Source organism: Penicillium atrosanguineum, assembly GCF_028827265.1.
Source record: "Penicillium atrosanguineum strain IBT 20685 chromosome Unknown utg000004l_segment0_segment0, whole genome shotgun sequence".
Taxonomy (NCBI): domain Eukaryota; kingdom Fungi; phylum Ascomycota; class Eurotiomycetes; order Eurotiales; family Aspergillaceae; genus Penicillium; species Penicillium atrosanguineum.
The window spans coordinates 540893-562740 of record NW_026623136.1 but is presented as its reverse complement, the minus strand read 5'-3'; the positions used below and the strand labels follow the sequence as shown (position 1 = coordinate 562740).

General features: G+C 49.5%; 9 protein-coding genes across 9 annotated transcripts; 3 read left to right on the top strand and 6 right to left on the bottom strand.

Moving 5' to 3' along the window:
* Positions 1 to 131: 131 nt before the first annotated feature.
* Positions 132 to 1489, bottom strand: N7443_005515 (recombinase DMC1; the record flags this gene model as incomplete). Its single annotated transcript, XM_056885571.1, has 8 exons — positions 132 to 199; positions 246 to 408; positions 457 to 479; positions 536 to 963; positions 1010 to 1113; positions 1164 to 1259; positions 1306 to 1398; positions 1451 to 1489. 8 exons carry the CDS (start codon positions 1487 to 1489, stop codon positions 132 to 134), a joined length of 1014 nt encoding a protein of 337 aa, XP_056741019.1.
* A 691-nt stretch (positions 1490 to 2180) lies between these two features.
* gisB (putative zinc knuckle nucleic acid binding protein) lies at positions 2181 to 3202 on the bottom strand (the record flags this gene model as incomplete). Its single annotated transcript, XM_056885570.1, has 6 exons — positions 2181 to 2651; positions 2703 to 2821; positions 2870 to 2911; positions 2988 to 2999; positions 3053 to 3088; positions 3148 to 3202. The coding sequence occupies 6 exons, from the start codon at positions 3200 to 3202 to the stop codon at positions 2181 to 2183; spliced, it is 735 nt and encodes a 244-aa protein (XP_056741018.1).
* An 849-nt stretch (positions 3203 to 4051) lies between these two features.
* On the bottom strand, positions 4052 to 5688 carry N7443_005513 (UDP-N-acetylglucosamine diphosphorylase; the record flags this gene model as incomplete). The annotated part of the gene is made up of 4 exons (XM_056885569.1): positions 4052 to 4114; positions 4173 to 4907; positions 4961 to 5431; positions 5578 to 5688. 4 exons carry the CDS (start codon positions 5686 to 5688, stop codon positions 4052 to 4054), a joined length of 1380 nt encoding a protein of 459 aa, XP_056741017.1.
* Positions 5689 to 6058: 370 nt separating this feature from the next.
* Positions 6059 to 7566, bottom strand: N7443_005512 (Vacuolar (H+)-ATPase G subunit; the record flags this gene model as incomplete). Its single annotated transcript, XM_056885568.1, has 3 exons — positions 6059 to 6684; positions 6735 to 7435; positions 7487 to 7566. The coding sequence occupies 3 exons, from the start codon at positions 7564 to 7566 to the stop codon at positions 6059 to 6061; spliced, it is 1407 nt and encodes a 468-aa protein (XP_056741016.1).
* A 1169-nt stretch (positions 7567 to 8735) lies between these two features.
* On the top strand, positions 8736 to 11011 carry N7443_005511 (uncharacterized protein; the record flags this gene model as incomplete). The annotated part of the gene is made up of 6 exons (XM_056885567.1): positions 8736 to 8985; positions 9417 to 9422; positions 9473 to 9553; positions 9600 to 9657; positions 9781 to 9811; positions 9866 to 11011. 6 exons carry the CDS (start codon positions 8736 to 8738, stop codon positions 11009 to 11011), a joined length of 1572 nt encoding a protein of 523 aa, XP_056741015.1.
* A 629-nt stretch (positions 11012 to 11640) lies between these two features.
* Positions 11641 to 12270, top strand: N7443_005510 (uncharacterized protein; the record flags this gene model as incomplete). Its single annotated transcript, XM_056885566.1, has 1 exon — positions 11641 to 12270. The coding sequence occupies one exon, from the start codon at positions 11641 to 11643 to the stop codon at positions 12268 to 12270; it is 630 nt and encodes a 209-aa protein (XP_056741014.1).
* Positions 12271 to 14142: 1872 nt separating this feature from the next.
* On the bottom strand, positions 14143 to 16816 carry N7443_005509 (uncharacterized protein; the record flags this gene model as incomplete). Its single annotated transcript, XM_056885565.1, has 2 exons — positions 14143 to 15481; positions 15537 to 16816. 2 exons carry the CDS (start codon positions 16814 to 16816, stop codon positions 14143 to 14145), a joined length of 2619 nt encoding a protein of 872 aa, XP_056741013.1.
* A 2593-nt stretch (positions 16817 to 19409) lies between these two features.
* N7443_005508 (40S ribosomal protein eS24) lies at positions 19410 to 20046 on the bottom strand (the record flags this gene model as incomplete). The annotated part of the gene is made up of 3 exons (XM_056885564.1): positions 19410 to 19486; positions 19540 to 19787; positions 19970 to 20046. The coding sequence occupies 3 exons, from the start codon at positions 20044 to 20046 to the stop codon at positions 19410 to 19412; spliced, it is 402 nt and encodes a 133-aa protein (XP_056741012.1).
* A 200-nt stretch (positions 20047 to 20246) lies between these two features.
* N7443_005507 (protein-lysine N-methyltransferase) lies at positions 20247 to 21492 on the top strand (the record flags this gene model as incomplete). Its single annotated transcript, XM_056885563.1, has 3 exons — positions 20247 to 20531; positions 20602 to 21162; positions 21238 to 21492. Coding segments are annotated over 3 exons (1101 nt in total), but the record flags the coding sequence as incomplete, so codon positions are not given.
* Positions 21493 to 21848: the final 356 nt, after the last annotated feature.

Below are 21848 nucleotides of genomic sequence, written 5' to 3'. Positions count from 1 at the left end.
TCAAGTCTTGTATAAATGCTGGGTATCTCTGATAAATCTAACCCTATAGCTGATATAATACATATTGGCTGATGCCTAGAAATGTGTGGTAATCCCATTTATAATATCCTCTCTGTTGGTGATCATCTCCTTCAGACTTTGTCAGGATCGCTGATGCCCCCGTTGGTAATGATGTAAATAGCCTCTCGTTCGGGACAGTCTGCGATGTTATCAGCACGAGAAGTACTAATGATTAGAGAACTTACCAGGCGAATCCTGAATCTTAGCCACGCGCTCCTCACCTCGGCCTTTGCGAAGCAACACACGAGTCGTCGACGCATGAGCAAGAACATGTCCACCAACAGGCTTGCGTCCATCAGCACCAGCAAAAAGCGCACTAGCACCAGGATCGCTCTGAACCTGGTTCGTCTGTGACAGATTAGCAACCCAACCAGCATAAGTTTCGGGTAAACAAACCATCAAAACACAGACATTGAACTCTACATGCCTGTCAGCCCGTATCCAAAAGCAAAGACTCAAGCAAAAAAAGTTTCACCTTCAGCCATATGCGCCAACTTCATCAAAAACTGATTCAGCTTCTGCTGTCTCTCAGCAAGCTCACCACGTCCGCAATAATCAACCCGAAAGCAGTTCATAATACTGTCAATAACCAGTAGTCGATAATCACCTGCAGCAAACTCGCGACTGAGCGAATTGAGCAATTCAAGTTGATGCTCGCTGTTTAGGGCTCGGGCGTATGCAATGTTCTCCTGCGCGGTGTCAGGGTCCACGCCGTAGCGTTCGGCGATTTGGGCGATTCGTTCAGGGCGGAAGGTTCCTTCTGTGTCGATGTAGGCTACTTTTCCGTCTGCGCCTCCGAGGGATTTGGGGAGTTGGGCGACGACGGACATTGTGTGGGAGAGTTGGGTCTTGCCACAGCGGAATTCGCCAAAGACTTCGCTGATGCTCATGCTTTGGAAGCCGCTGTTTTCATTAGTATGTGGGATGGAAAAAGGGAGGAAATGCGCACCCATTGAGGATAGAGTCGAATTGTTTGCTGCCGGTTGAAATGCGAACGACTTTCTTGCGCTGGTGGTGTAGTTCCATGGCAGTCATGAAGCCTGATGGTGAGGGCTGTATGATCTGGTTAGATCGGACTGTAGGATTGAGTTGAGGGAATATACCAGGCACTTCTGGATTGCTTCTTTGACTTTCTCGACTTTTACCTCGCTGAAGCCCTTGATCTTCAGCAGCGTCTTTCGTGTTGCGCCGTGGACTGACTGTTTTGGTTAGATGGTTGATACAAACCCAGTAATTCATGCTCACAGCGACAGTGTAGAAGCCGTTGGCTTTGAGCTTGGTGATATCAGCTGCACCGATGCCATGAGATTGGATAGTATCGATGTCGACGATGAAGTCCTTTTCATCGTAGTTAGTGATTGTGATGAACGCTCAAATGGAATGATTGTACATCAACAGTGAAGTCGTCGCCAGGGTCTGAGCCAGGCATTGTGACGGTGACGATTCGTGACGGGGAGGTGAAAGAAGGAAGATGGGACAAGTCATGAGCTGACCAAAACACAGCAACTCAGCAATACTACACCACAATCTACAACCTACAAATACATCTACAGACCACACAGTAATTGGAAGTAAGATTTGCGTTTTCATGTTCTCAGCACCGAGGAATCTTCCCTTCGGAAGGCCCCATCCAACACACTTCAATCCAATTTCTCTCTGCAACCACTCAACCTCTCCGCTATCATCTCTCGTCTCCTCTCTCCTCGGCCTGGAAAACCGCAATCAAGAGTAGAAATTCATCAAATCGAGAAAGATCATCCGTGGGAGAACCAATAGACAAGACGCCAATCATGAGACTTGCTCATCAAGTCAGGGGGGGGAAGGGCTTCGTGAATCGAAACGGAAACTTTTCTGTTTCGTCGTATACAAACATATGAATAAAAGGAAAAATAAAACAAGGCCATGACACGGGAACTTGGTCAAATATATGCAAAGGAAAGGAAAAAGAAGGGTGCAGAGACTCCGGAGAGAAGTAAGAACCAGAACCACACCCCTAAGCGCAAGGGAAGAAGGGGGGATTCAGAAAATGACCGTAATACAGAATGGAGGAAATGGACTCCGGGCATTCCGGGGACATGACACGGTGGTGAGACAGTAGGATATATTCTCAAACAACTCGCTTAAGCGACAGCGGTGGTAGGAGCTGCAGCCGCAGCCGCAGCCGGGACGGGAGCAGTCTCAGCAGGAGCTTCAACAGCAGCAGCAGCAGCCTCAATGGGAGCCGCACCGGGGACAGCCGCATCAGCGACGACATCAACAATGGGAGTAGCGACGACCTCGGCGGAGTTGGTAGGGCAGTCGCGGGAGATGTGGCCAGCCTCGGCGCACTTGTAGCAGACCTTTCCAGCGGAGCTGAGGGGGCCACCGTTGGGCGCGGTGCAGTCGCGAGAGATGTGGCCGAGCTTGCCACAGGCGTAGCACTTCATAGCCTGAGCCTGGCAGTCACGGGCGAAGTGGTTGGGGCCACCGCACTTGTAGCAAGTGGCGGCGCGGGGATAGCCCTGGAAGCCGCCACGGAAACCGCCCTGGAAGCCACCGCGGGGGCCAGTGGGACGACCAGCGCCGGGGGCAGCGGGGTTGGTGCAGTTGCGCTGGGTGGGTCAATATCGGGGAACATATTATGAAGTAGATCGTCCACGTACAGCAAGGTGACCGGGCTGGCTGCAATTGTAGCAGCGGCCGTTGGCACCACCGTTCAGGCGCAGGGTGGGACAGTCAGCCTGGACGTGGCCGAGGCCCTGGCAGTTGTAGCACTGCTTAGCTGCGGAATGTTAGAAAGAAGTGTTGAAGACGGGCGAGGGTGCCTTACTCTCGGTGGTACGGGGAAGAGGGCAAGCGCTAGACTCATGTCCTGTTTGGCATGTATGAGACTTGTTGATCGTTGACACGGACGTGTAGATGAACATTGGGATTGGAAACGAACATACCAGGCTGCTTGCCTATGATATCACCGTTAGTATTTTTCTTCACATTGGGTCAAAGAGGCACTCACAGTTATAGCAGAGACGCTCAGAAGACGAGCAGACCTCTACGTCAGTTAGCGGGACCGAATCCAATATCCAGACAAGAACCAGATGCAGAACTAACCAGCATAGTGGCCAATATTGCCACACTTGTAGCATGCACGACGGGACAACATCATCACGAATCTACCGCATCGTTAGTTCTCGATTCAATCCCAAGCCCAATACCTGCCCAAGCTCGAACAACCCCGCCCCGAACAGAATGCCTCATCCCGCGTCTCGCCATATTTCATTCCCGTCGACTTGTAAGCCAGGAAATTCCAAAATCAAAATGGTGTGGTCGCAGACTCGGCAGAGCGGGATGGAGGGGAACCGTCGACGATCCGCGGGGTTGGGAGCTTGGAGGTTGAAGATTGGAGTCTGGAGTCTGGAGTCTGGAGCTGGTCGCGGGCACAGTCGTCAAGGTTCTCACACGTACACTTCAATCAATCAGGTCTAGGACCTTGTTAGCGATGCTTAAATCAAAACCTTGGGGAAATGATGCACGATGTTCACAGCCCACCAAAGAAAGAAAAAAAAAAAGGCCTCCGAAAAAAGTGGGACGCGGATGAAAACAAGGGCCGCACACAACACAGAAACTTGACTTACCCTCAACAGACACAAACACACACCTAACACGAAGATGTGGGAGAGCAAAAGAATCTAGAATCCAGCTAAAGAGAAAGTGGGTGCAAACTCGTCAAAAGTTTAGCTCCCGGGCTTTTCCGTATTGCGTAAGGTTGCTGATTCACCGGCCATTTGATGCTTTGAATGTCAAGCTGTCATGTATTTAATTTAGCTATAACTAGAAGGAACTTAGCTGTTAATTTCCTTCGCTAGGATAAACCCATTGCTGCCCCTTCATTCCACGCCAAAAGCTACTCAGCTATGTCGATGCAACCTCGCAGATCAAATGCTTTCATTTCGTCGTTCCAATATCTCTGGTACAAGCGCAAAAAATATGACAACAATATATTCTAGGTTCGCTTTTACTCCTCCCTCTCCAGCACAGCCGGGGCCCTGATCTCCCGTCCCTTAAGGAATTCGAGGTTCTCTCCGCCCTGGTGTTGTTAGTCTTGAATGAGGGGAAACAGGGTTGGATTCACTTACGTAGCTGATCAGAGGAGACACCTCGACACCGAACGCCTCAGCCTCGGTGATGACAATGCCGCCAGCAGCCTCGACCCATCGCTGTCCGAGCTTCATAATGTCGTCACGGCTGGTATCGGGGTCATCCTCGCCCGTGCCGCGGGCATTCTTCAGTGGGGAGAACTCCTCCTCGCGACGGACTTCAATGCTAGCAAACTTATCCAGAGGGGTCATCGGGAAGACATCGAAGACGAATTGTTCAAGCTTAACACCATTAGGCTTCTCAGGCTTAACAGCCTCGCCATTCTCAGGGTTAACGCAGCCGATCTTCTTGCGAGCGACGTGGTGGGGGAGCTTGTGAGCAAAGTTCTCAATAGACTCGAAGAAGCGGAAAGAGTAGTAGTGGTTGACGATGTTGGCGGCGCGGAACTTGAGAACATCGGGTTGCTTGGGGTCCTTGGCTTCGGCGGTCTCCTTGTCGATCTCGGAGTACTCGACGACATCAGGCTTGCCGTTCTTCTGGACGATCAGGCCGACAGACTCGGTGGCGTTGCGCTTGCGCACAACCTTGGTAGCGATGTCGACGTCCTTCTCGGCTGAGAAGCCCATGAAGATGGGGTCGGCGACCTTCACGAGACAGTTGTCCACGCCGTGCAGATGGATGTGTTGGATTCCGCGGCGGCGCATGTCCTCACGTGCACCGGAGGTGATGAGGGCCTGGTAGATACCACCATTTCCATCGGGGGCGACGGCGACCTGTGATTGTTAGCTTGACATACGAGCAATGGAAGAGAAAACGTTGTACGTACCTTGCCCTTGCTCTCGAGCATGATCTTGCCCTCGTTGGAGATACAGGGGAGCACACCTTGCTCGAAAATGAAGACATTGCTCTTTTCCAGACCGAAGTAATTCTTCTCGGCGAAGTATTCCTCGGTGGGCTTGCGGGTAGGACCACTGGTCATGACGTACCAGGGGATAGTAGCAGACTGGCCGCCATTGGCCTTAACAGCGAGCTCTTGGAGCTTCAGGATACGCTCGGCCTGGAGCTGGAAGAGGGACTTCTCACTCAACAGCCCAATGTCGTAGCAACCCTTGGGGGCGGAGCTACCCAGACGGGTACCTTGACCACCAGCCATCAGGACGACGGCGACCTTGTTCTCAGCGACTTGCTTGAGGCCGGCATCGTACCAGCGCTTAATATCGGCGGGGTCAGAGTCGAGAATAGAGGCGGTAGCGGATTCGGGCAAGGGCTCGACGATGGCAGCGGCGGCCACCTCGGTCTTGGGGGGGGTTGAGGGCGGTCTCGGCCAGCTCATTGATGCGAACGGGATCGAAGTTGGTGAGCTGGTGGAAGAGATGGGACTTCTCAGCGATGGGCAGTTCATCGATGAAGGCGAAGACGTGGCCCTGGTTGGCGTCGTCGTACTTCTTCTGAAGCTGCTGGAACTCCTCGGCCGAGGGCTCGCGGGGGAGCTTCCTCGGCGGAGCCCGAGAACTTGTTGATCAGGTTGGAGACGGTTTCTTTGATTGCCGCCATTGTGAATTGAATATGTGGGAAAGGGGAAAAAAGAAGAGGGTGAGGGGGAGAGGAAAGGTAAATAAAGCGCGGGGTGAAGCTGAAGCTCTACACCGTAACTCGAGGAATGCAAGTCGCACCCGCATATTATTTTTAGTCTTTTTAGCCCGACCACAAATCAGAAAACTGGAGACGAGCACTGTGCAGTCCCTCGTAGGTGAGACCTGGCCACTCATTAACATGATCTTTAGTGGTGTGCCCCGCTAGCGGGGCCTGATCCGGATTTACTTGGGTTTACTAGGATTCCGAGTCAGGATTGGTACATGCTACTTGTTACATGGTACCTAGAGAGTAGGTAAATACACTATAATTTTTCATCATCATGAAACATTCATCGCCGATCCCTATCGCCCCGGTCACGTTGTCGGTCCCGGTCCCGCCGTGAGTCTCTTCGAGGACTCCGACTGTGCGATCGCCGACGGTATCTATCTCGCTCCCCACGGGGACTGCGACTACCTCGTCGACCGCGATGTGAGTCTCGGCGAGGACTGCGCTGGCGGGGAGGAGGACCTGACGACTGGTTTTTTTGTTTCTCTTTCTCTTTGCGCTTGTCGAACATCATCCCGTAGGAACCATCGTCCTCCTCCACTCGATCGTAATCGGAGTCTCGGTACTGGCGTTTCTGCTCGAGGTCTGCGACACCACCGAAGCCACCTCGCTGCTTGCGCTTGGTGACAGTGGCATTGCGCCAGCTCTCAGATAACTTGGAGACCTGGATTGGATTAGCTTTAGCATCGAGAGGAAGAGGGGTATGACGTACACTCTGCGAGAAGTCGACGTGAATGCGGTGGTCGTCAATCAGCACTCCTTGCATCTTGAAGTAGGCTTGTTCGCAATCCTTCTGGTTGTCGAACTCGATGAACGCATACTGCAGACTGTCACCCGTGCGCTTGTCGCGAATGACCTCACAGGATAGGATGGTGCCGAAGCGACTGAAGATGAGGTTGAGGTCCTCGTCTATAGAGAATTAGTATGTCGCAGGATAGGAAGCTGTAAGGGCAACCCACCTTGCGTGACTGGGTTCAATTTGCAGACAAAAAGCACGTTTTCCGGAGGCTTGACATCGGCGAATGGAAGGTCACCAACCATCTCCAGAGTCAAAGCCTGGGCGCGAGCCTCACGCTCCCGGCGCAGTCTCTCCATGGCCTCTTCATCCATGTCATCGTCCAGATCTTCATCGTCTGCGATGCGCACCGTATCCAATTGCGCCTTGGAGGGCACAGGACTCTCCGGCGGTTCCACCAGACCAGCAGGATCATCGAAGGGATCATCCAGCACAACTGTATGACGGATTCGAATGTCCTTCAGGGGCCGACCCCGGTCATCGATGAAAGAGTCATTGATCTTCTCCAAGACATCAAACCCCTCGACGACCTTGCCAAAGATCGCCGCCTTCCCATCCAGATAGTCCAGGTTATCTCCGAGTGTAATCAAGAACTGGCTACCGGCAAGGCGCTCGTCCGGATCATTGGGTGCGGGCACCGTCGCCATACTCACGGTGCCTCGATCGGTGTGCTTGAGTTTCGGGGGCATCTCGACGGGGAATGTCCTCTTCGCAGGGCCGCCGAGGACACCCCAGACGGAGGAGCCGCCATCGCTTTCGGGGGCATCGGGGCCCAGGGGATCGCCGGTCTGGAAGGAGAAGTTTTTTTGGACGCTATGTACGGGGGAGAAGTTGTAGTACTTGAGTTTGCACAGCTTTAGGAAGCTAAGAAGGGTGGGTTAGTGAAGGGCAGGTGGACTGGACTAGGAGACGTACTTTTCACAGGCGCGGGGGGAATCATCGACAAGCAGGTCGATGACGATGTCGCCCAGAGAGGTTTCAAGTAGGGCGCTCATCTTGGGGGTAGCTCGCCTCGCTTGACTTAGCTCGACTCACTCAACAGCTGAGCTCAGTTGTTTCGCAGCTTTGCGCGAGTCAAGATCCGAGCTCGGACCAATCAGACGCCCGGGGAAGTTGACAGTTGAACGTGCAGTTTGCGTTTTCCCTTTCTTTCCTACTTCTTTTGACCTCTTTGCTTTTTTTCCTTTTGTCACACCGACGGCCTTCAGGAGGATTTCAGGGGCTTGTTCGGATGATCGTTCCGGGCGCTGGTGTAACTTGACTTGCCAACCTGGCGGCATTTCTTCCGAGTGTCAAAGAATCTCGATCGCTGTTTGATTCTCCCCCTTTTCTTCCTGACACGAGGTCTCACCTTGATTTTTCGTTGCACGAAAACGGGGAAGGCAACGGGCGGACTCCTGCAGCGGGCAGAGATTGCTCATTTTCTATACACGTGGATCCTTGAGAAGCTTGGTCTTGATCGGGATCGCGAGTCATTGAGGGACTACATGTCGTGCATGGAATGTATTCGAGACTGTATGCCCCAAGACCAGAGTCCAGGGTTTAAGCGCCTCGGAGAATCAGAGTCATCAGAGTCAGACGAGAACGTGTAGATAACCTAAGTACCGACGTTCATACTATGCCTACTATACCTACTACGCCCGCTTGAGATTCAACTGTCATGTATCTTCGGTCCTCCCATTTCCCCCTTTTCAGATCTCAGCTCCGAATCCCCAATGGTTCGCTGGTTTTCCTTTTTCCTATTGCCCTTTCGATCTACCTGCAGCGCGCTAAAAAAGCGCCCAAACGGACCTCATCCATGTCGTCGATCAGGGCGCAGCCTTACCACAATCCTGGTCGGAGCTGCTTTCTCTAGAGCACGCTTTGCGGGGCAAAGATCCTGGCGCTTGTTGATCAAAATGACAGGTTGACACCTGCCATTCTTTTCTTTTTCCTGCTCTTCCTGGTCGTGGGGACCGAATGAGACATGGTGGTCTGAGACAGGTCGGTTGCAAGGTTGACCAAGGAGAGTACCCAGGTACCGACACAAGACACAAGACACAGGACACAGGACACAGGACACAGGACACAGGATACAGGATACAGGGCACCACATAGACAGAGACACAGACATACACACAGACAGGCCCAGACCTAAGCCTCAACCTTTTCCTGTTTGCAGGACATGGCACCAATCCGGGTTTCGGACGGGCCCGATGAAAGAGCAAACATTTCGCAACTCGATCGATCCACCGGATTGCAGTGCCGGATCGACACTAGGGACTGGCTGCAAACGTACGCCGCAGGCTTCCATTTTCCACTGGTTCTAGATCTGGATCTAACAACGCCCCGGCACACTTCTAGTACAGCTAAGCTGCTAGACCGCCAGCCTCAAACTCAAGCCCAAGCCAACGTCCAGGGAAAAGGAGATATGGGTTGGCTGAAACATTTCTTGATCTTTTGCTGGACTTCTCGTCATGGTCATGCCCTGTGTGACGTTACTTTGTGAAACACCGTCTCTAAAACGCCGGAGCCGTCCTGCTGGTCTTTCCTCAGGAAATCTGGATAGGATGCACTACGGTTCCGTGCATATCATTTCCCCTGGGTACACCAAGTAGAAAGGAAATGTTCGAATGGCCTTGGTACTTTTTCCCCCCGGGTTTTACGGTGGAGGGGCCTCCCCATTGTAGATGGAAAATAAAACATGATAATACCAAATTACTAAGGGGGAAAGATGAAGGCAATCACACCGATTGTTACCATAACATGACCATATATCGAACCCTACCTCCAGAGACACGTTCTTTCTCTTGTACTTCTTTTACTTCCCCACGATATGACTGTTGACATCTAAGATCTTTTCAAGAGTCTAGTGAGTCGACCTGGTGTCAACCGAACTTGAGCGTGCTGACATTATTTCAGTCATGGACTTCTTCTACTCTGAAAAACAGTCCGGCTTTGAGCCCCGAGACTCTTCCCACTACATGTCCCGCTCTATGCGCAGTATGGCTCAACATGAGCTGGCTGATCGGTCTGCTGATTGTATCAGTCCTGCTGCCGACGATAGCAAATTGCGCAATCCTCAGCGACGTCGAGTTCCAGTTGCAGTATGTACACTTCATTCACACTTCAAGCCTCCACTGATATCTTTAGTGCCGCCGGTGCCGAAAGAGAAAGATCAAGTGCAGTGGCGACACTGGCGATGGCCAAGGTTGCTCTAACTGCCGCAGTGCCGGTAATACGGACTGCCAGTTCCTACGAGTAAGTCCGTCTTCAGATCCGATACGGCAGCGATGTAGACTAATTCCTTCCAAGGTCCAGTCAGAAAGTCTGGGAACCTTCAGCCAGTTCCCTTATCCTTCCCTAGGAGCAGCGATAGCATCACCTCATCTTGGGGGAATGTTTGCACCTCACACTGCTAGGAAGTCAATGCTTCCTACAGGTTCGCCTCAAGCTCGAATGGATGGCTTTTCACGGACCCAAGAATTTGACCTGGCCGATTCCCACGTCTTTTCGCGGCCGGATGGCGTGGACTCGATTCCCTACGAGAACGAGCAATCGGTCCACTACAGCCAATCTGCAACGTACATACTTCCCAATGCACCGTCGGGGTCTACCCTTGACTATGGAGCGGCACCATGGAGCCCTAAGATCTGGGACTCCATGTTCAGCAGACAAAACAATGGAGTCATATACCCAGACCCAGAGACTAACAACTCTCTCAATCAATACCCCTATTCCTACATGCTTCCCAGTCAGGGAATCTCGTCAAACGACACTTCCCAGTCCAACACTGCTACCATGACTGTGGTTTCTTCAGCAAAAGGCTCAGGGACGGATCGGACACTTCCAACTCCAACCTGCGCCAGTAATGCAGCACATCTGAACGTTCTATCACCAGAGCCAAATCTAGCCCAACTCTCCGAGTTTAAGAGCAACTACTGGAACCAGCGCAGTGTCAGCTCGACTGACCAACGGACACCAGCCCACACAGTCCCTAGCAACGCACCCAAGTGCACAGCCAGCACAGCTCCAGATCTCCTCTTCGCCTATGTACCTGTGCCAACAACCACCGACGAAACAATACCCACACTATCCACCCCAGCAACAGGCCCTTCCTCATCAAACAGCACCACATCATTCACCGGCCTAGACCTCGTCGACCACGAATACAGAAGTATACCCGATGACCGCCGTTTTTCACGCAAATCCAACGCCGGTCAACGCCTCACCATGACAAACGAGCGCACACCCGACATCTATGGCTACAGCAGCGAGAAGAGGCCCCGCGACTCAGCAACCCTAATGAACGGCCTCCCCTATCAGCGCGTGCGGCATCCAGACACATCGAGCCCTTTTTCCTTCAACCTCCTCCCAGATACACTGCCAGAGTATCACCGCGTGGTCGAGAATGTCCACAGATCCCCCATCTCACCACTGGGTAACCAGGGCGCTTACTAGTTGAACCTCGTTAAGCGGAGTTTATCCCACACTCATACATCTCCTGATACGGATACGATATGTAGACCCCCGTGTGTTTCGGGGGGAAACCGGACCGGCTGGAAGATTGGCCCTGCAGTAGCTTGCCCGGGGTATTTGGTGCACTTTGTGCTCGTGCGGCTTGTTTTTTGTTTGCTTTTTTGCCTTTTGCCTTTGACCTTTACCCTTGTCTGTTCCTCTCCGTTCCTGTCCCTATCCTCGGCACATTTTTTCTTATTTTCTTTTGTGCGCGCGTGTATGTGCTTTATGTGAGGGTCTCTGTTTCCACCATGTGATTCCCCATTTGAATCTCCCTATTTACTATTTGTTTGCTACGTGTTTGTATTCTACAAACCTCAGTCCAGAACCTTACTTGTGCTCTATTTGTCTTGACTTGGCTTGGAGGCGGATTTCTTTTCATACTTGATTCAATCTCCAATCCTACTCTGATTGGAGAAGAAAGGACTAATTGATTGACGCGTTTTGGTTGGGGTGACCCGCTCGCTTGTGAAATACGTTATAAGGCCACCCCTCTTCGCATTTCCAAGCCCCCCACCTCCATCTACAACCACCTTGTTAACATCTTTTCAAAGAGACCCAAATTACCCACAATGAGTGAAATCAAGCTCTTCTATAAGAAAGGCGCCTGCTCGCTGCTTCCTCATATCCTTCTCCACGAAGCGGGCCTTTCATTCACCACCTCCGCTGAGAACAATGTCTCCATGTCGGATGAGCTACTCAACCTGAACGCTAAGGGCAAGGTGCCCCTCCTCATTGCCAACGGTGAGGTCATCACGGAAAATATCGCTATAATGACCTACATCAACAACCAGGTCCCCGAGAGAAACCTTCTCGGCGCAGCTGGAACCATGGAGCCAATTCGAGTTTACGAGTGGTTTTCCTGGCTCGGAAGCGCTGTTCACGCGGTTGGATTTGGAGCTTTTTTCCGGCCACAGCGCTTTACAGTCTCTGAAGATGCGGGTGTGCATGCCGGAATCAAAGAGCAGGCAAAGGAAACGCTACTTGGCAGCTTCAAGATGGTTGAGGACCGACTGGACGGCGTCCATGCCGTTGGTCGAAAGTTTACAGCTGCCGATGTTTACTTGTTCGTATTTTGGCGATGGGCACAGTTGACCTTCGGAATGGACTTGAAGGCCGAGTTTCCGAAGTACAGTGCTCTCACGGAGACTGTGGCGAAGCGAGAGAGTGTTGTAATGGCGATGCAGGAGGAGGGTATTTGACTCCATGGGTTTCAAGACTCACACCAGCAAGGGAAAATAACGAGAGAATGGAGAATTTCGGAAGTTTGAGTTTGAATGGATGGTTGTAATGCACTTGTGTTGTGGGAATCAAGTATGTGGAGATAATGGAAACATGAGACATCAAGAACAGAAAACGCTGCAGGGTAATATAAAAGTACACCTGAGACTATAGTGCAACTGTCACGAAATTAATCGCTTACATGCGGCTATAGCTTGAATTCAGCTGTGCCAATGGCTGGGCGCATAGACGATTGAATAGGAATGCAATCGTCACCAATGCTTTCCCGACAACACATAACCAGAGAGGCAATCACCTAATACCCTAGTCAATCTCCATTTCTGTCTCTTGTTCCTTTTCCTTTCCATATCTATACCATACCCTACGTTTTCGCATGTGTGCGGCGGCTTTCTCAACTTTCCTCCATGTTTATCTCAATTCCCATCATCATTTTATCGCCAATGTCTATCTGTTGTATCCATATCCTTATGCCAATATCGAGAAAGTTTGTCCCACCGGCCGGTTATTTTTTGATTTGCGGTTATTTGAGATATGCTTTCAAGGGATCAGGGTCGAAGGATCATCCTAGCACGAACGAGAGACCGGGAAAGGCGCGTTGGACAGGTGAGAGTTGAGACCCAGATTCAACCGTGTATCATTTCCCAGAGACAAGGTCCCAGAGACAAGGGATCTTTGAGTGATTACTCACATCACTTTGCTCTTGAGCGTTCTTTGAAGGCATCTTTTCTAATTCGAGGATCTATGTATACTTTTTATTTTCTTATCTCTGTTATTGAGATTCACCAACAGAATCTATTGTCTAATGCCTTGTGTGCCCATAAATGATCTATGGCATGGTCACTCACGGGGTAAAGTAATGGTATATCGGCACCAAATTAATGTACATATCTTGGATCCGAAAGTGAAGTACCCTAAACTATTATACCTTAATATCCGACACCATATAACAAGGTACAGTAGAATTCGAAAACAGTTTACCCCCCAGACACTCACGCTTTCTTTCACGACCCGTACTAAAACCCACGCTAGTCCGTATTAAGCTACTCTATTAAGGAATGTTTAGTCGCACCGCGGTATAGAACATAGGTGAAGCAATAGTAAGTAACCAAGGCGGGCTAATCAGCGAAGAGTGGGCTAGCCTCCACCAATCCCGAGACCGATTAGGCAATGGAGTACAGAAGAAATTTGATTATTCATCATACCGGTTGAGATTATCCAACTGTTGCTTATGGTACAGCTTCCGGAAATCAGTGCCACCACCTGCACTCTTTCATTGTTTCTCGAACCCTGGCGATAAACCCGCTAATTTTTAAGGGGTTGTTTCCGGATGAATCATATCACAGTAATCCAATGTAAAGTTACACCATGTTAATTTGGCAGCTTCAGGGTGGAATCCGTGCCCAAACCAGTGAAGCAGTCTAATTAGATAACTGGCTAGCTTTGAAGTCTAAAGCGGGTTCATCATGATTGACTATACACGATTCTTTTAGCCACTTTGAGGCACTTTATCTAGAATTTTCTTGGCCAGGTAGCTCGAAAATACTCATCGTAGGCCGCTACCCAGTTCATTTAATGATTGGACTAGAGTTTAAGGCAAACAATGACAAACATTGTAAAAGCTTGTACAAAATACAACTTGTCTTCCGTTTTATGGATCATCTTACGATGGGAAAAGGGCTTCAGGCCTGATAATTGTGAAAGGGCAATTGCAACGGTATTGAGCGGGCAGAGCGGGTGTTGGAACGCAATTCTTACCATATTCCAAGAATTCAACCCTAACATAAATTTGTGCCAGTAATGGCAACTTGAAGTGCCTTGCCATAGAGTCTGCCCTAAGCGTTTATATCTGCACCTTGATCTAGTAGCAATTGGGCCAGCTGGTGGTGGCCCCCACTTGATGCTGCTTGAAGTGCATTGCCATAGAATCCGCCCTGGGCGTTCACATTGGCACCTTGATCTAGTAGCATTTGAACTACCCGGTTGTGGCCCTCACTTGATGCTGCTTGAAGTGCATTGCCATAGAATCCGCCCTGGGCGTTTGCGTCGGCACCTTGATCTAGTAGCATTTGAACTACCCGGTTGTGGCCCTCACTTGATGCTGCTTGAATTGCATTGCCATAGTGTCCACCCTGAGCGTTTATATCTGCACCTTGATCTAGTAGCATTTGAACCAGCTGGTGGTGGCCCCTATTTGATGCTGCTTGAATTGCATTGCCATAGTGTCCACCCTGAGCGTTTATATCTGCACCTTGATCTAGTAGCATTTGAACCAGCTGGTGGTGGCCCCCACTTGATGCTGCTTGAAGTGCATTGCCATAGAATCCACCCTGGGCATTAACTATGTCTGATAGACCAGAAGACTTCCCGTAAGTCACTAGGATACCCCTTAGGGTGATTTCTAGTCCCAAAAAAGATGCGTAATATATAGGCGATGCAATATCATCCATGAGTCTTTGAATATTGACATTCAAATCACATGGACGGTCAGTCTCATATAACCTAGCCCAGGTGACGAAGGAATTGGTCTCGTACTGAAATAGCCTCAATAACAATTTTTCAGCCTTCATCTTTTCTTCTCGAGATGCTTGATAAAAGTGATGCCAATATAGAGCAGCGAAATGAGCAAGTGGGAAGTCCTGAAGCTTTGCCTCATCCAGAATGCCATCTGATAGTCTTGAGTCCAAAAGATATACAAGGCAGATTTGGGCTAGTTCTGCGTTTGCAGATCCACTATCAATAGCGAATATTTCCGCTTTTTGTTGACGGATACGGTCTGATTGAAGATACTCTTGGACAGAGAAATGAGCGATGCGAGCTGTCAAGACTGTTTGCCCATAGCCATTGTCGGTTTCCACTATCTCGATAAGTCCAAGGCATATATCAACAAGATCATCCTGTTCGAAGGATCGGCCCTCACGATCGAGATACGGCGATTCGCCGAGTTCCACCGAGTGAGCGTCGACTAACTCCTTAACAGTCAAGGGTCGGATGGAAAAACAGAGCACAGTCAATATGCGTCGTACATCCTGAATATAAGATTCCTCGATATCACAAAGCATGCGTTCATAGGTTTCATCTAGATCGCGAGGCAAGGTGTGTAGACATTTATCAAGTTGGTTTCGGTTTCGTGCCCGTCGAAAAGAGTTGAGCTGGCATTCCACATATCTGAACCTGTAGATAACTGCTATTAGAATACTGAATGTCATTGGTATAACAGAATACTCACACTCCCTCCGCACCCTGCCCTAATTTATTTTGGATCTCGCTATGTCGCACTTTCCACCTCTGGAGCTTGGAGTCATTTTCTAGCTGATAAGAGACGAAATCAAAAATATCTTTGTCAATTCCCGGGTTTTTCATGGATAGATCACAGTCATGGGAAGGGTTTAGTGATCGTCGGATATCAAGTTGGTCCCGACCGGTTACTAAGAGATGAACACTAGGCAAGCACCAGTCCCGTATCACTTGTATCACTCTCAAAACATCTTCTCTGCTATCATCTCGGGGGCACTCGTCTAATGCATCGAGGATGATATAGCTGTCTTGAAATATTTCAAGAAACCTTCGAAGGCTTTGAAGTAGTACTTCCTTAGAAGGTGTCAATGACTGGGACAGTATACGGAGTTGCTCTAGTTCTCTTTCACCGTCTGGGAACTGCACCGATAATTGTAACAATAATGCACGTAGCATCCCGTGAGCATCTTGCTTTGACTCATCACTAAAAGTGAAGTAGTAAAATGCGATTCCTACTTCGCTCTTGTGTTTTGTCTCACGAAATATATGTTGTATTATAGCTGAACAAAGGACCGACTTTCCACATCCTGCGAACCCGTTAAGCCAGAGAAATGAGTTTCGTTCTACTAGCCAGTTCGCAAATTGATGACTGTTAATAAACCATTGTCCAGTTTCTGGGTGGTGCTTTGCATAGACGGCGTTATGATTAATTGAAACATCAGGTGCCTGAAGCCACGCACGAATGGCGAAAGAAATTTGGCTTGAATTAGTCCGCCCGAGAAGAGATCGGACTGCCGATATTTCATCTTCAATCCGATTATGACTTTCGAACTGTAATACGCTAAGTGCGAATAGCAAGTTCTCACGTATGTCTCTAACGTCTTCTTCGATCTTTTGAAGTGTGCTTTTTCGGAACGGATAAGTGACACGGCGTCCAGCAGCTTGAAAACGAACCTTCAAGCTGGTACCTGATTCGGCATAGAGTTTCTGGCACTCAGACTGGAGCTCTTGAATGATCTCATGGCATCTCTGTGTAGCCGTATCGACTTCTTGAAGTAGCTCGTTTGCGTTAGGCTGAGATTGGCGTTGATGGATTGCAGTTTCTAGGGATCGAAAAGTGCTTTGAAGGTTCTCCATATTTTGAGTCATCTTTGCAATATCGGTGTCTCGGCTTTTGTAGACCGAATAGAAATCCACCAGGCTTTGGGTCACCTGGATCCCAAGCGAGAGGAATCCGGCGATGCCAGCTGCGATCGAGAGTGGATCACTCATGGCGGTAGGTAGTGGCCACTTAAGCTAGAGGAGAGTATGTGTTTCGCGTTGCGTGGATTATCTAGCGAGATGGAGGGTAATAGCAAGGCGCTAATTCAGCCTCACTGTGGGGGGCTAGATGGATGCCCAATGTGGGCCCTCCAAGAAGACTACGTGAGGAGCCTGAGGATGAACAAGTTTGGTAATGCTTTTTTCAAACAATACAATACTTTGTGTAATGACCGGGGTTCTTCGGCATTTCCCCAGGAGCAGACTAGCGTGCCTTGGCACTAGGGTTGGACAATCAATCCAGGCAGCGTAGGTGGTGACCCCGGTTTCCGGAAGCAAGCATACTCGGCGCAGCCGTATATCACGTCTATGAGTCCTCCCATACAGCTTTTGAACGAAGTCCATGGCCACGCTATGCGAATGAGGTTCCCGAAGGCGCACACGCGCCACTTTGCCTTCATTACTTTCAAACACTGACTAAAGCTCGACTGGATTTCACGAAGGGCAGACCACATGCGTACCTAGCCAATCTAGTTGTTGATCCAAGTTTTCAGAGACGTGGAGTTGGGACAAAGCTTCTCGAATTCATGACTTCCGATATCATTGCCGGATCTACAGATGAGAGTCACGAGCAACAGCAAAGTGATGTAGCGTGTTGGCTAGACGCCTCCCCTGCCGGGTTGAAGATGTATCAACGCCTTGGGTGGGAGGAAGTTGGTGCGGAAAGCTTTTACTTAGAGCCGTGGGGCGGTGTGAAGGGAAAACTGCACAAAAATGTACATATGCTGAAGTGTATATCGGTTGCTAGTTCTCGACGTTAGGTCGGCACGTAACAATCAACTCGCTCATTGATTGCTATTGTCTGGTGGCCTCGCCGCTAATAGGGTAACTGTTTACTGACTATACACGATGCGCATATCATGCTTTCCTCATTCATGACTTGCTTCTATGAACTATGCTTTTCGCGAACACGATGCTGCTTTGATACATGATGACCCCCTCCAACAAGATACTTCTATCGAACATGACGACCCCCCTCCAACAAGGCACTTCCATCGAACATGACTCTTTCTGACCTATTAGGTCTTTGAATGTGACCAACAGCGCTTTCCACAATCAAAACATGTTCTATCTTATCTTCTACACAACTCGTACATAGTCAATTGTAGCTAGTCACCGAACTTTGCAGAGATTCTAGCAGTTCTCGGGCTCCATGTCAAAAAGGATGGGAGTCAGGGTATAGAGAAGCACTGAGATCTAGAGGTTTATATGAGTTCCGAGTAAAATACAGTATCATACGGATTATCGTCGTTCTGAAACTAATAATGATTTATTCTTGAAACAGGTTATTGACGCACTATCCTAATGCGGATGAGCATGGTTTTGGATACTGGCCAAGAAACAAAGACTGAGTGTCCGGAGGGTAAAATCTTTTCGAATTCTACTGTATCAATCGGCAAAGTCCGAGGTAGGTATACATAGAGTCTGACGTGAGTTTATACAAACCCAAACCTGGCCCAATATATGCAACCATAAAACCCGAGCCATCACCTCCAATCAAACAAACCAACCTTGAAATATTGGACTCTTTAAGCAGAAGCTATTACAATGCAGGCACAGAGAATACAAGGCTAAGGACCCTACATCTGTGTAATCCATTTTCAATTGATCCTGCACAACCCCGAACCCCACACCGGCTTTTGAAGCAGATCCTGCATCTTGTACGTCACGCGTAACATTATTGCCTGGAGCTTTATCGCTACAGATATATCTCCCGGTGAGGATCCCGGTAAATAACATATTATTATCTGACATTTTGTATTTTGGTATTAGTCTTGGATCTGACATCTTTCTTTATGGGAAAGAACATTTAGGATCTTGGAAGCAGTATCATTATATCATTAGAAAAACTAATAATGTAAGTTGAATGTAGGGATATATCAAGTCCTAGCCTAGTAGACCCTAATGCAGGACTCGAATTGAGTCGGGGGAGGTATGTCGGGTGGTGGTATGACCTATCTCAAGGTAAAAATAACCTTGTCTCGATGAGTCGTGGCCTGTGTGTACTTGAAAGTTCACATGTCAAGCTATGAGATATTAGTGCTCAGCGAGGTGGACTTTATACCAAGTACGCAAACTACATACTACAAAGGGATCCACAACCTGAGAACCCTGTACGCACTGGTCGGACATGAAGCACCCAGCACCGGCTACTTCCAATGCTTCTTGTGGACAAGGCAGATAATGCCATCGGTTGAGGTACCCGTCGACACAAGTAAACAAGGACTACATCTACACCTCTCAAATGACAGAAACAAAAATATGTATTTCATACCGGGCAACAGCCGAAGCCCGGATTCTCATATCCCTTTTGATCCACGACGCCTTTGGGAATCATCGATGGATGCAAGGTCCTAACAAAGGGGGTCTCAGTTTCAACCACCTCCAGGAAAGATGGCCGAGGCCGAACAATTTTTGAAGTTTTTGTTTCTGTGTCAGGCAGGCCACCCTTCCCCACACCACCCATTCCAGAAGAAACCGAAACTGAAATGGATGGGCCACCGGAACACCGTCATCGCCATAACTATTATTATGGGTGAGACGTTTAGTCCTTGGACTTCTTGGGGCCCTTGGTCTTGGCAGTACCGCGGAACTTCTTGGAGCGGTTCTTCCGTTGCTTGCCTGTGTGATTGTTAGAATGGTCCGAGGGGAATGTAATGTGCAGAGAGACGCACGCTGCTGGCGGGAAGCCTTCTCGATCTTGTCGGCGGCACCGATACGGACGAGACGGTAGTGGGGCTCGAACTTCTTCAGGGCCTCGGCGGAGTCGTAGACGAGAGCGAAGCCGGTGGACTTGCCACCACCGTACTGTGTGCGGAAACCGAAGACGGAGACCTGGTCCTTGTTGGACTTGTACAGGTCGGCCAACTTCTCGCGGAGCTCATCCTTGGAGACGTTGGGGCGGTTGGGGTGGAGGACGTCCCTGGAAAAACAGAAATGTCAGTCGCGCGATCATTAATTCAGTGTGTGTATGTGTATGTGTGTGTTTGAGCATGCGATCGTGGTGGTCGTGTGTCGGAAATTGTATTTGTGTGTGCGGGATCCAATTCTCGTAATCCTCCTCAAAATGTCGCGAATCGGGGGAAATGGAAGGGGGGAGCTTACACGACCATCTGCTTACGGGCAAGCAGAGGGTTGCGGATGAACTTGCGAGTCCGCAGAGTAACGGGAGTGTCGGCCATTTTGGTGGTGAGTGGTGATGCAGGAGTGGGAAGGGAGTCGATGTCGACTTTCAATTTTCGTGCGGTGCGCTCGGCTACGCGGTGCCACTAGTCCTGTTAGGGTAAGCTGACCTAAGTGAGTAGTCAGCGATCATGTGAATCGACACCTGGGTAACGAGGTGTCATTCGCTTATCGATAAGAGGTAGCAATTCCTTATAGTCTTCAACTATCTTCAACTATCTTCGACTCTTCCCATCCACTACGTGGGGTAGCCATGACGGGCTCGATTCGCACACTGGCTGTGCAGTATTTCCAGCTGGTTAATCCGTCGAATTTGGCACTACCGCCGGGCAATGTTCTCGTTCAACCAAACGTGCAACAAGCACTGTACGAGCATATGTTCGACGAAACGCTCACCCCACTCCCACCAGCACCATACCGTACAAGTGTCCTGAAGCAGATTATCACGCGAATTGAAGGAGCAATCACAGACCCAGAGGAAGATGTATGCTAAAATCCCTCCTTTTGTAACAAGAAAACACCAAACGAATTGAACCTTCATCTAACATGCTCAGGAAATCCTCGATAGTCTAATGGAAAGCTGGGGCAACCTAGTAATGCTACCCAAACCCTCCCCGCTCGAACAAGCCCAACAAATATCTTCAATAAAATATACCGCCCCTTTACAACCCCAACCTTCAACCTCGCCCACCTCGCCCATCTCCGAACGAACTATCAACATCCTCGAATCCCGAGGCCTACTCCTCGCCAGCGGCACAACAGGAAACAGAACCTGGGAAGCAGCCCTCCACCTAGGTTCATTCCTCTCCACACCAGCCGGAAAAGCCCTAGTCCACGAAAAAAAAATCATCGAGCTCGGCGCAGGAACAGGATTCCTCTCTCTTTTCTGCGCGCGCTATTTAGGCGTGAAGGGTGTTGTTGCTACAGATCGCGAGCCATTCCTTATTGAGAATATGCGCGCGTGCGCGAAACTCAATCACACGAATGAAGATGGCGATATACCCTTCTTCCCCGCTATTTGGGACTGGGGAACACCACTCAAAAAGACAGAGGAAATGAGTTCTATGACGGGAGGCGGGGGGTTGCAATTTGATGTTGCGCTGGGAGCTGATTTGGTATTTCCCCATTCCCAGACCCCCCAAGCCCCGATTAATACCTTTGAAAAGGAGCATACTAACTGAGAATCTCAGGTCTACGATACAGATATCGTCTCCCCTTTAATCTCAACGATCCAAGACCTTTTCTCGAACTACGGGGTTAACAAGTTCATTACTGCCGCGACGTTTCGGAATGAGAATACCTTCCGGACTTTCTTTGATGCGTGTGAACTGAATGCATTCAGGTTTGAGAAGTTGCCCTTTGAGTCTGCGGCAGAGGAGGAACAGACTGGGTTCTTCCATTCGACGAGTTTTCCGATTCGTACGTATTTGATTTCAAAGGCGTGAATAATATGAGGTAGGAAGGAGGTGAGATTACGTAGACGAATATCCAGTTGAATTGATGCTCGATTAATTGATACCTGGTATTAGGCACTCTTTGTTGGGATACTTTCCTGGGTATACATAATCCATGGAAGCAAGTAGAAAGATTACGGCTGTAGTTCAGGGATGACACATTCAACATAATGTTTGGATGATCGAAATGACACAATGTAGTAGATAATGATGGGAAGATAAAATGTATAGATTATTGATTCTTTGAATAGGTACATAGAAAATCCGACAGGCTGTGTCATACAGCTGATGAACTCAAAGGAAACCAACGAATGTGGGTATCATGAGATTGCGAATCAAAACGCCAC